The sequence below is a fragment of the Thyridium curvatum genome, assembly GCF_004353045.1.
Source record: "Thyridium curvatum strain D216 chromosome Unknown NODE_36_length_377547_cov_81.061009, whole genome shotgun sequence".
NCBI classification, from domain to species: Eukaryota; Fungi; Ascomycota; class Sordariomycetes; order Thyridiales; family Thyridiaceae; genus Thyridium; species Thyridium curvatum.
Genome location: NW_022156791.1, coordinates 199,004 through 210,943, shown reverse-complemented (window position 1 = coordinate 210,943; position 11,940 = coordinate 199,004). Strand labels below are relative to the sequence as shown.

Here is an 11,940-nt window from a genome sequence, read left to right as displayed (position 1 = left end):
CCAGCAAACACACGCACCGACCACCCACTCAGTCGATGCTGCAGCTCACCGGCAGCTCCAATCAAGGCAACGATATGTAGTTAATGCAATGTAGGTGCAGCAGGAGGAGCGGGAACAGGGAAAAAAACCTATATCATGTGCTGGTTTTTCCTCAGCTATTGATTTGCGGACAAGGGCGCAGAAATGAACAAAGGTAGTCCTGGTATGTAAGGTACCTAACGAATATTATATGTTCGATGCGTGTGAGTTTTTCGATCTGCGGACGAGATTGTTGAATGGCTTGTCGAGACTGGGGAGCTGCATGTGTGATGATGGCTGCCCAACAACCAATTGTCCGTCCAGTGGCGAGGGCCTCTTTTAAGGAGTGCACCATGGGTCTCTCAGCGATCGCCTCACCACCCGGGGCCCCCTGTCATGTGCTGGTGGTTCGAGCCGGGGTCGGTGGTGTACTTGTAGATGGGTGGCAGTCAAATGTCGGTCTGCGGCGGTCTACACCGTGATGTCCCCTGACCTCCTGCTTGCTTCTTGCTTCAATGTTTCCTTTTCGTGTTTGCAAATGCCGACATCATTACCAATGCACTTGTCCGACTGCCATGAGAAAACTCGGTCTCCGTGCATCAGATGTTGCACATGCAGATGGATCATGGATGCAATAGGCGGAAGAACTGTCCCTTGGCGGGCTCCTACATAATTGTGTCCTCCCTCCATCGCGCATCCGTAGTCCTTTTCTTATTTCAGCTCACTGAAAAGGGACAGGGAAGAAATCACATGCCAAGGAAAAAGCAAGTGCCAAATGTCAAATCGAGAAAGGAGAGTCCCGTGGTGGATGTACCGTACGCACCTCAATCGTTAGGTTATCTATATACATATGCTGCATAGTATACAAGCTTCATCGACAAGAAGGCCATCATTGACGGTTGAGGCATCGGGGATTCCCCACGCGGCACGAACTTGGCAGCATTCAAACCTTGGGGGAATAGGGATAGTGGTACAGTACCAGCACGCCGATGTACAAGTAGAACTGGTCTTGTTTGCCCCCTGCTAGGTATGGTCCGAGAAAACTATACTAAAGAGATGCTTCATTCGTTCCATGAGAACGGCGAGCCAATGAATAGACGTTTCTTGGCTGGCACTGGGATGGCCAGCCGCCCTTCCCCGGTGTGACTGCATGGACTAGTTAGAACAAGCAGCCTTGCAAACCGTGGCGTACTTTCTACTAAGTACTTGTAGCTTGTAGCAATTGTGCTGCTTTCATTGGGCACTTCAAGGTTCAAAGGAACGGAAGGGAACCATCCTGGCATGTTCCCTCTCGGCTTTAGTGCCCACCCACATGCACCCCGTGGTCCACCCTCTGAGCACCTACCTAGGTACCTTACCTAACCACAAAAAGCTTCTGGGGCTGGAATACCTACGGAGTACAGCACTCTTGAGCACTGGAGCCCCCACCGCCCATTGACAGATCCGTGCCACGGAGGTTCTCAGCTGTGGCGCCTCTCAGTTTGCCCACCACACAGGTACGGATGTAACTAGTCTACCACCCAAAAGTCAAAACCAGCCCAGCTCCAGCCACACAACGACGCGATCCAAAATTTCGAGGTCACTCCGCGACGTCGCCCTACCGACTCTCAGCCTCCCCATCCTGTCACGGCGCCCACTGCTCCTGCACGCAAAGTCAACACCCGTCGCCAACACATCCAGTACAGTCGCCCATCATGGCAGCAGTAAGCACTTTTCTAGATGGATTTGCCGCAACCCGGAAGCTAATTGTGCCTTGCGACCCAGCCCGTGATGACCGTCTCCGAGACAAAGGACCTCCGTGGTCTGAACCTCATCGCAGCCCATTCCCACATCCGTGGCCTCGGCGTCGATGCCGATACCCTTGAGCCCCGCGCTGCCTCCCAGGGCCTCGTCGGTCAGGAGAAGGCGCGCAAGGCTGCCGCCGTCATCCTCGAGATGATCAAGCAGGGCAAGATTGCCGGCCGAGCTGTCCTCATCGCAGGGCCTCCCAGGTGAGCCGCTCCCAGGTCGCTCGCACTTCCTCCCATCTAGTCCCACGGCTGACAGCCCAACTTGCATCCTAGTACCGGCAAAACCGCCATCGCCATGGGCATGGCCCAGTCGCTTGGCCCCGACGTTCCCTTCACGTCCCTAGCCTCCTCCGAGATCTTCTCCCTCGAGATGTCCAAGACGGAAGCGCTGACCCAAGCCTTCCGCAAATCCATCGGTGTTCGCATCAAAGAAGAGAGCGAGATCATGGAGGGCGAGGTTGTCGAGATCCAGATTGACAGGAGTGTCACCGGTGGCGCCAAGCAGGGCAAGCTGACCATCAAGACGACTGACATGGAGGCCATCTACGACATGGGAAGCAAAATGATTGATGCCATGACTAAGGAGCGTGTCATGGCCGGCGACATCATCTCGATAGACAAGTCCTCGGGCAAGATCACCAAGCTCGGCCGGTCCTACGCCAGATCCCGCGACTACGATGCCATGGGTGTCGATACCAAGTTCCTCCAGTGCCCCGAGGGCGAGCTGCAGAAGCGCAAGGAGGTCGTGCACACCGTTACCCTGCACGAGATTGATGTCATCAACTCGAGGACGCAGGGCTTCCTCGCCCTGTTCAGCGGCGACACGGGCGAGATCCGCAGCGAGATTCGAGACCAGATCAACACAAAGGTAGCTGAGTGGAAGGAGGAGGGCAAGGCCGAGATTGTCCCCGGTGTTCTCTTTATCGACGAGGTCCACATGCTCGACATCGAGTGCTTCTCGTACATCAACCGGGCTCTCGAGGTCGACCTGGCCCCTATTGTCATCATGGCCAGCAACAGGGGGCAGTCTCGCATCCGAGGAACCGACTACAAGAGCCCCCACGGCCTTCCCCTCGACTTCCTCGACCGAACCGCGATCATCACCACGCACGGCTACACGCCCGAGGAGCTGAACAAGATCCTCTCCATCCGAGCACAGGAGGAGGAGATTGAATTGAGCCCGGATGCCCTGGCACTGCTTACCAAGATTGGCCAAGAGGCCGGCCTGCGATACGCCAGCAACCTGATCACTACCTCACAACTCATCAGCGCAAAGCGGCGCGCGACACAGGTCAGCGTCGAGGACGTTCAGAGGAGCTTCAAGCTCTTCTACGACCCCAGCAGGAGCGTCAAGTTCGTCACCGACTCTGAGAGGCGGTTGATTGGGAACGACGGCGGTGTCGACTTCACCATAACCAACGGCCATGCTGCACCTGCCGCACCTGGCGCAGCTACTGCACCTGCTGCACCTGCTGCACCTGCTGCACCTGCTGCACCTGCTGCCGACAGAATGGACGTGAGCTGAGTTTTGGGTCTGTCGTTTGGGCGTTAAGGGTCTTATTTCAAGTGGGCAGTTCATCAAACCGGGTGTCAAAGTGTATCATAGGTTATTTGCGATATAAAACAGGCGTAGGCGGGTATAATTGTTTAGAGGCGCCGATGGCCTAGATTAGATTCTGCAATGGTGAAGGCCTAATTTTCCCCGACTTCTCTTCCGTCCTTGTTGGTATTCTAGATCAAGATCCATGCCTGTTCATCCCGTACACTGTTCATACAAAGTGCGCCACCCTTGTCCACCCTCCCTCCTCGCCAGCAGGGCGGAACTCGACTCCCTCTCCGAAGTAGCCCGCGTCCTGCCACGCTTTCATCGTCGGTCCGTCAAAGGGACCCTGTTTGTCTGCGCCGTCTCTGCCGTCCGTCCACCTGTACTCCCACATCTGTGAACCCTTTGCGACGTCGTCCTCGGCCTCTTCCTGCTCGGGCGGGTCCACCCATGCCTCGCCGGTCTCGTTCCGGTACTCTCGCATCAGGATCTCCCTCTCCTTGTCGTAGATGTCGAGGCTGTCCCTGCCGAGCATGCCGTCGGCGGCCTCGGTGATGGCGTCGATGGCCTTTTTGATCTTGACCACCTGCGGGCTGTCGGCCTCCTTGTCCTGCCGGTGGTCCACGTCCATCGCCTCGGCGCCGCCGTTCTTGTGGTGCTGTTGCTGTTGTTGGTGCTGGTGCTGCTTCTTTTGCTTCCACTTGGGCACCTTCTTGGGCTGGTGCTTGGCCAGCGCCCGGCCCAGGCGGGCCAGGGCCTCGAGCGCGGTCTCGCCGAGCTCGAGGTGCCGGATGAGGCTGGCGAGCAGGTCGGCCGTCTGCACGCCGTCGGCCTCGCGGCGCTGCTGCCGGCGGTCGGCCTCGCGGCGCTCGTGGGCCTCGGCGGCGCGCCGCATGTCCTTCTTGCTGAGGCCGTCGAGCCAGCGGTCGTGCACGGCGTCCGGGTCGGCGGCCTTGCGCACAAAGTTGCCGGCCTCGTCGAAGGCGCCCTCCTCCTGCTCCGACTTCATGTTGAAGGCGTCGATGCGCGGCGCGTGCCGCTTGAGGCCCCCCGCGCCGACCTCTTCGTCGACGGCCTCCTCCGCGATCGCCAGCTGCGCGTCCTCCTCGTCGCTGCTCGGCTCGTCGTCGAGCCGGATGTGCCCGCCGCTCTTGCTCTCTTCCTCCTGGCCGAGGATGTCCTCGTCCGCCAGGAAGCGCACCGACTTGTCCTTCTTGCCCTGACCCGTGGTCGTGGCCTCGGCGGGTTTGCCCGCCTCCTCGGCGTCGTCGTCGTCGTCGTCCATGGCAAACATGTCATCATCGTCGTCGTCGTCGTCGGCATCGGCCTTGGGCTTGTCGCCTTTGAGCCGCGAGTCGTAGTTGTCCAACTGATCGGCGAGGTTGACGTCACCCTCACCGCTCCCCTTTCCCTTTCCCTTGCCCCCAGCCGTCCTCGTCTCGGCCCGCGCATTGAACGTGTCGTTGTCAGAGTCGGAGTCGTAGCCGTCGATGTTGACGGCGCCGCGCTTCGTGGCACCGGCGCCGCTGCCGATGACGTCTGCGTCGAGGACGTCGTCTTCCTCGCGGGCGTCGGGGGCCAGCGCCGAGGGATTGCGCACGTCGAACTTGACTTTCTTAGCCGAGTGGCCCCCTTCGTCGTCGCCGCTGCCGCCGTCGCCTCCCTCGCCGTGGTGCGAGCGGGCAAATGCCTCGCCGGCGCGCCGGGGCCGCGCGGCGGAGTATCTCGATGCCATGTGTAGAGCAGCGCTGTATTTGCCCGGTTGCTGTGCGGTCTCAATGGGGTGTACGATGGGAGAGGTGTTGATCTGGAGTGGTTTGGCAAAGTCGAAGTTGGACGAGGCTGTGGGAAGAATTCGCGGTGGCTCGCAGTTGGTGGCTGGCTCGTCTGTCGTGCAGTCGTCTGACAAAGAGTGACCTGGGCGCTGATCTACGCGGACAAGGCGTGGGCAGTGTGACGAAACAATCTCAGCATTACTTTTCCGAGTTTCTTATACTTTTTTCGAAGTTCTACTGGAGGAAGGCACTGTGACATTTAAAGAGTCCATTTCTGACCCCAGACAGCGCTAGTGGGTAGAGGGCGGCCTCACTATATGATAAAGACTCCGACGTCATCAGTCAAGAGCTGTCTTCTCCATTGCCCTCGACGACAATGACACTATAGATCGCACAGAAGCTCGCATAGTCCTGGCTCAAAGGTCATAGGTATTGAACAAAGGACATCGCATCCATATTTGGCAAAAAGCAAAGCCAGTGACAAAGAACGTGGATGCACCGAAGCGACAATACTTGTAGGTAGTATGAAAAGTGACTTCCCGGCACTGCTTACCTAGGTAGGTACCTAGTTACCTACCTAACCTTACCTTACTTGATCCATTCCCTCACCCCACCTGCCCTGATCGCCTGCTGGCCATCCATGAAACTTGCCACCACATTCATGGAGAGCCCGAGCTAGTGACAGCTACCGTCTATCAGGCGAATAGGTAACCAAGCTCCACCTCTGGTAGCTTTCGTCATTCTGGCGCCTGCCGCTCGACTTCAACACCACCGTCCCACCTCAGTCCAAGCACCTTTACTCTTGAATGCTGCGTCTGCCTTCAGCGCTTTAGGCGGAAAAACCCCAGGCAGATCTAGTATCATCTTACGGGCATCGCAAGATTGGCGAAGAGCAACCCCGAAGTGGTGGGAGGATCATCAAAATGGTAGGTGCTGACAGAGTATCATATCTCTCTCTCTAAAGAAGCCTTACTCACACCAGTTCCCCGCCAGTTCAACGCCGGCTTCGGATACGATTCTGGCAACCCGGAGCATCTGTATCAGATGGCTCGCGGGATGCGCCGCCCTGCTGTCCAGCGTTTTGACGAATACTACCGATGCTATCCCATCGTCATGGCCCCTGGCGCCGAGCGCCCCGAGCTCAACTATGGCTCCAAGATTCTCTTGCCTCCCTCCGCTCTTGACAAGGTTTCGAGACTGCACGTCCAGTGGCCGCTTCTTATGGAGCTCATAAACGGAGAGAAGGGAACGCACTCGCATTGCGGTGTGTTGGAGTTTGTGGCCGAGGAGGGCAGGGCGTACCTGCCACAATGGGTCAGTAGCAGCAGGAAATGCGCTTGGACTCGGCTGAATGCTGACATATGAATGATACAGATGATGCAGACTCTTCTACTCGATGTGGGAGACATGATCCAGATCAAGTCGACCTCCCTAGAGCTGGCCCGCCGGGTCAAGCTCCAGCCACAGTCGCCTGCCTTCTTGGAAATTAGTGATCCCAAAGCCGTACTTGAGCGGGCCTTTCGCAACTTTGCTACCCTCACCAAGGGTGATGTCTTCAACTTTGAATACAACGACGAGGTCTTTGATGTGGCCGTCCTAGAGGTCAAGCCAGAGACGGAGAAGAATGGTGTCTCGATGCTGGAGACTGACGTCGAAGTCGACTTCGCGCCGCCTGTCGGCTACGTAGAACCAGAGCGTACCAAGGGAAGCGGTACCAGCACGCCTAGGAGTGTGCGAGGAGGTCTTCCCGCAGGCGGTCTTCTACACAGCCAAGGTACTATGGCACAAGCCATCAACTACGACGCCATCGCGCCCTCTTCTGCTGCTGCAGCAGCCACCAATTTCCACGGCGAGGGCAACCGGATAGGTGGCAAGAAGGGCAGCAAGACCTCGACACCCAAAGCCGCCACACCAGTAGCCGGCCAGTCAGCAAATAGCGATACCAGTGCTTTACCCCGACGACGCGTCAATGGCCCTATGCCATTGCGACTACCCCCAAACAAACTGTTCTTTGGCTACGAGATTAAGCCCCTGAAGACCAAGCAGCAGAAGGAAGAGGAGGCAGCAAATGCTCAGAAGCCGCATTTCGCCGGCCAGGGACAGACACTGCGTGGCGCTGTTAAGAGAAAGGGCGACGCAGCTGATTCCAAGCCCAAGCCGGCGGAGAAGAAGGCTGGCGAAGGGAGGCGGTTGGACGGCCGGAAGGCCTAGATACGAGGCACCTGCGGTGTTACGGCGTTTTGCTAGGACATTTAGGACGGTTGCTCGCTCTGTTTTACGTGCATTGATACGAGCAACTGATCAGGTTGACATAGACTCTGATTAGTTACTTGGAGCCATTGATGGTTTTCACAGAAGCACACCAAAGTCAATTATGAAGCGAAAAAAGACAGGCCTCATTCGTAATCCGGATAGTGGAAATGAAAACGAGACTTGAGACTCGCATAAGCAGAATGAAATGATTTCGGCACGACCTGAAAGTGACGTCCAAGGTGACAATCATTGACCAAGTTGCCAATTCTTGAAGTTGTCCAATCTTCTAAGAGAGTGATATTCACTGGAGGATTCATATCTGACTATTCTTTCTGACTGTCCTGTTTGTTTCCTCTACTCCATCCCCCTGACCTCTCCCCTCTCTTAGTAAAACTTCAGAACAGCAGCATCTCACTTAGCTGTTTTCACCAACAACTTAGATGAGCCACCCCCCTTGATTCAACCAACACCTCTCAACTATCACTGCCCATCTTTTTTTCCATCATCTTTCATCTGCCTCATTCATCTCTTCCACTCCCTGCCTCTTTCGAGCTGACGAGACCTTCCCCTTCTCAACTATTCACCTTTCCGGATTCACTCTCTGAATCCACCACAAAATAAATTGCACGATAGGCGAGTATTATTGCGACCTGCTCTGTCGTATCTAACCCACCTATCTGATCAGATTGGTTCTCACATTCATCTCATAGTGATAGCACTGGTTCTATCAGCCTAGAGTACTCTACCTGACAACATCATCTTATCAACCATGCCTCCCCGTGGAGCTCAGAACACCTGGACCCGAGAGTCTGAGCAGGACCTGACTCTTGCTGTCGTCGGCTACCTGTCTGCTGAGGACATCAAGAAGATCAAGAACACTGTGGGCTGGGATAAGGTCACTGAGACTATGCACAGCTGGGGATACCAGTGGAACAAGGATGCCATGATGTAAGTTTCAGCTCCCCTATTCCACAGCAAATATGCACCATCTCCCTCCCAGTCCTTCTTCTTTCCTCTTTCTGGTCATTCCCTTCCCTGCAACCAGATAAGATAAGACATCAAACGCGGCCCTTGAACAAAGCAACAGCTACAGAAAAGGGGGGGGGGAATGGACTAACAAAGAGATGCAACCGTTAGCTCGCGCTGGAACAAGAAGATCCTCGGCGACTTCAAGAAGCGCCGCACCGACGGCATCGGCGGCCAGGAAATCCACCCCGTCGCTCCGCGCGGCTCGGGCCAGGCCAACACGGGCACCAACGCTCGTGGCGGCGAGAAGGGCTCCAAGAAGAAGCGTTCCCGCGCCGAGGCCGAGGCCGCTGAGCGCGAGGACGGCGATGGCAGCGACAACGACCTGGAGGAGCTCGACAGCGACGAGATGCCCATGGCCAACGTCAAGCGAGTCCGCCGTGGCGCTACTGCCCAGCCGGCGCCTGCTGCTGCTGGTTCTGGTTCTGGTGCCCCTGGCGCTACCAAGAAGGCGATGAAGAAGGGTGGTGACGCTGATCTGGCCGCCGTCGACGCGGCGACTGATCCCGCCTCCCCTTCCCGCAAGGCGTCTCCGCGCAAGAAGAAGCCCGCTGCCCCTTCTGCTGCGGCTGGTCCGATTGAGGATCCCACTGTCGAGGGCGAGGCTGCTCCCTCGTCTCCTGTCGTGTCTGCTGCTGCTGCTCGTGGTGCTCGGGCCCGTAAGACTCAGGTGCCAGTCAAGAACGAGAAGCCCGAGGTTCCTTACTCGAGCCTGGATGATTATGAGGTCTAGGGAAGGAGCTCGTATGTCATTCAGGTTGTCTGTTCTTCCCTGGGGTTCTGCGTCCTGACTATCTAACGTGCAGTTTTAGTTTTACCTCGACTTCCACTTTTGCGCGCGTGCTGCGGCCATCGAGCTTTTGCACTTGACTTGCACTTGACTTGCACTTTGACTTGGCCGATCTGGATGCGTTGTCTCGGAGGGATTATGAAGACTTCTTCTTCTTCTCTCGACGGGGGACAACTACGTGTACGAGCGCCAACTGTGTTGTATTAATTCACTCTGAAGGGAAGTGAGGACGTGGCAGAGGTGCTACGATAAGACCTGCGTATGTTTGTTTTGCTCGCGATGCATTTTCTCTTGTCATGGTTGCTTGTTGTTCTTTACTCTCTCAGTTAGTCTCTATGAAATGACATTAAAAAGTCACCATATCACAAATTAATGGTCATGCAAACTCTCTTCATGTTTCTCAGTGATGAAGTCTCTCTTTTGGATTTGACTCTTAGCGTGACTATCCAGCTATGGATAGCATGCCGTAATAGTGTCCTCGTGGTTGTGGGTAGCATTGTATCAGTGTAGTGGCATGGGGGGATGACCTGTTGTCGCTCGGCATTTATCTGTCCTTGAGGGAAGATAGATGCTTGCAAGGAGCAAGTCGTGATGTGTGTAGTGTCAGGAATGCAAATGGATATTTTCCCGTCAAACGAACGCCGATATTGGATCGCGAGTCAAAGCTGGAGGTCGATAGCTCAATGCTGAGCAGCCAAGACCAAGCGATGAAACAGCGCGAAAGAAAACAGTTGGCCATGAAACAAAGTTCAAAGATCCCAAAACAAGAACAATCGAGAATGAGAGATGAAAGAAGGAAGACAACCGAGGATCACTGAGTCGTCGATGGTCGCCCCCTTCCTGCAGATCTAGATCTCGTAGGGGTCCGCGTTCTCGCTGGAATACGCGACTGGATCGTTCCACCACCGGGCAGGGCGCGGAGGGATGGCGTTTTCCTGCTGGTTGTGGCCGGGGAACTCCCGCAGCGGAGAGCGGGGCGGCAGCTGGTTCTGCAAACCAGTCCGCGGTGCAAGTGCGGCGCGCTCCAAGGGCGGGAGGACCATCGGGGTGTGGCCTGCGGGGGCGGTACGGACCGAGTGGGTCGCGATTCCACCACCGGCGCGAGTGGGGCCGGGCCGGGCTGCCGGAGTGGCCGGAGTGCGCACATGGAGCGGATCGTTGTCGGTTGTGGCAGTGCCAGGGTCGGTGTTACGGGGAACCACGTAGCCACTATAGCGCCTATCAGATTCCACGACAGACTGGATGTAGATGGAGATTTCCTCGACCGAGCGGCGGGTGTGGACGTTAGCAAAGTCGTAAGCCAGAAGACTGTACTCATCGGAGACGGATTCCATGCTCCTCCAGACTCCTCGGTCAACCGCGATCATTAAAGCCTCGCAGGTATCCATCAAAATCTGACTGGTGGACGGAGGACTGCTGGTTTCGATGCTGGGGTCATGGTTGCGAGCAGGGTCGGGGCGGGAGGCCGTCAGGTGAGGCGGCAGAGCATCGTCGACAGCCGGAGGGACGACGGGCTCGCGTGCCTCGCGTGCCTCGCCTGCCTCGTCGGCCTCGCCTGCCTCGCCTGCCTCGTCGGCTTCGTCAGAGCCATCGTACTCGATGGACTGAAGAACAGGAGAGATTAATTCCTGCGCGGGAGATTGGTGATAGGCACCGGGAGCAGGGCGGGCGCGCTTGGAGGGCCTGGTAGGGGTGGGCGGGTCATCATAGACGACCTCAGCAACTGTGCGCGAGACCTTTCGAGTGGCCTCGGACTTGCCAGCAGAAGACTTTTTGGCTTTCTTGGGGGCGGTAATCGCTCCAAGTAGGTTGAGTTCCAGGCAGACCTGCCTGAAGCGCGTCTGGGAGTGTGTGTTAGCAATGATAGACTTGAACTCCCATAAGATACATCGTCATGTTGAGGGCCGTGACCCGTGCCGGTGAACTACATGTCACAAAAAGATTCAATGAGATCACGTACCTGCGCGACGGTGCCATCTTTAAGGCCGGCTGTCTTGGAGACCTCTTCCCAATCAACCTCTGGCTCGCTCTTCATGTGCTTCAGAACAGCACAGATGACCTCCATCTCCGAGTTGTTTGGCTTGATGAAGCCCTCAGCGTCCATGGCGGTTGCAGAGGATGACATGATCGATGCTGTTCCTCAACGAAGCGACGAGTGCGAGATGGAACTGTTTAAGTAACGTTAGCAATCCATACACCGATCAACATTCGCTCCGAAACAGCTGGTGCTTGATAACGTGAGATGCTTGAGCTCCATCGAACGGTTCGACTTGGTCAGATGTGCGGAACGAGGACGTACTTGGGAGCTGTTGAAGAGTCAAGCAAGATGCTACTATCTGTCAGCGACTGTCTGTGTCTCTGCTGTGGAACTGGCGTGGTGCTTGAGAAGATGGGCAACTTGTAAGGGGGTGTTTTCCCGAGAGAGAGAGGGCACTAAGATACAGTGTCTGCGAGAAGACAGAAACACCTGCAGCTTGTTTGCTCGAGACCACGACGACTTCATCGAAGATAGAAATCGTTCGCTGAGGTGAAGAGAGGGCGCCGGGTGGCGTGTCTTGTCACGACTTCGAGCGGGGAGGAGGAGGACACGGCGATCGAAGAGGAGGCCGCGCTTTGATCGAAGAGGAGGCCGCGCTTTGCGATACTGAACAATCGCAAGAACAGCGACATACCACGCAGTATTCTGAAGGTCTAGAATATCGAAAGGAGTGAGTGTACATACCTGGTAGCTGTGGAAGACGTAGT

The 11,940-nt window shown here is 56.3% G+C and overlaps 5 protein-coding genes across 5 annotated transcripts; 3 read left to right on the top strand and 2 right to left on the bottom strand.

Moving 5' to 3' along the window:
• Positions 1 to 1,712: 1,712 nt before the first annotated feature.
• Positions 1,713 to 3,333, top strand: E0L32_006412 (uncharacterized protein; the record flags this gene model as incomplete). Its single annotated transcript, XM_031141042.1, has 3 exons — positions 1,713 to 1,721; positions 1,783 to 2,009; positions 2,082 to 3,333. 3 exons carry the CDS (start codon positions 1,713 to 1,715, stop codon positions 3,331 to 3,333), a joined length of 1,488 nt encoding a protein of 495 aa, XP_030994923.1.
• Positions 3,334 to 3,577: 244 nt separating this feature from the next.
• Positions 3,578 to 5,086, bottom strand: E0L32_006411 (uncharacterized protein; the record flags this gene model as incomplete). Its single annotated transcript, XM_031141041.1, has 1 exon — positions 3,578 to 5,086. One exon carries the CDS (start codon positions 5,084 to 5,086, stop codon positions 3,578 to 3,580), a length of 1,509 nt encoding a protein of 502 aa, XP_030994922.1.
• Positions 5,087 to 6,239: 1,153 nt separating this feature from the next.
• Positions 6,240 to 7,337, top strand: E0L32_006410 (uncharacterized protein; the record flags this gene model as incomplete). The annotated part of the gene is made up of 2 exons (XM_031141040.1): positions 6,240 to 6,440; positions 6,501 to 7,337. 2 exons carry the CDS (start codon positions 6,240 to 6,242, stop codon positions 7,335 to 7,337), a joined length of 1,038 nt encoding a protein of 345 aa, XP_030994921.1.
• An 811-nt stretch (positions 7,338 to 8,148) lies between these two features.
• Positions 8,149 to 9,138, top strand: E0L32_006409 (uncharacterized protein; the record flags this gene model as incomplete). The annotated part of the gene is made up of 2 exons (XM_031141039.1): positions 8,149 to 8,327; positions 8,517 to 9,138. 2 exons carry the CDS (start codon positions 8,149 to 8,151, stop codon positions 9,136 to 9,138), a joined length of 801 nt encoding a protein of 266 aa, XP_030994920.1.
• A 905-nt stretch (positions 9,139 to 10,043) lies between these two features.
• On the bottom strand, positions 10,044 to 11,299 carry E0L32_006408 (uncharacterized protein; the record flags this gene model as incomplete). The annotated part of the gene is made up of 2 exons (XM_031141038.1): positions 10,044 to 11,036; positions 11,156 to 11,299. The coding sequence occupies 2 exons, from the start codon at positions 11,297 to 11,299 to the stop codon at positions 10,044 to 10,046; spliced, it is 1,137 nt and encodes a 378-aa protein (XP_030994919.1).
• Between the last annotated feature and the right edge of the window lie 641 nt (positions 11,300 to 11,940).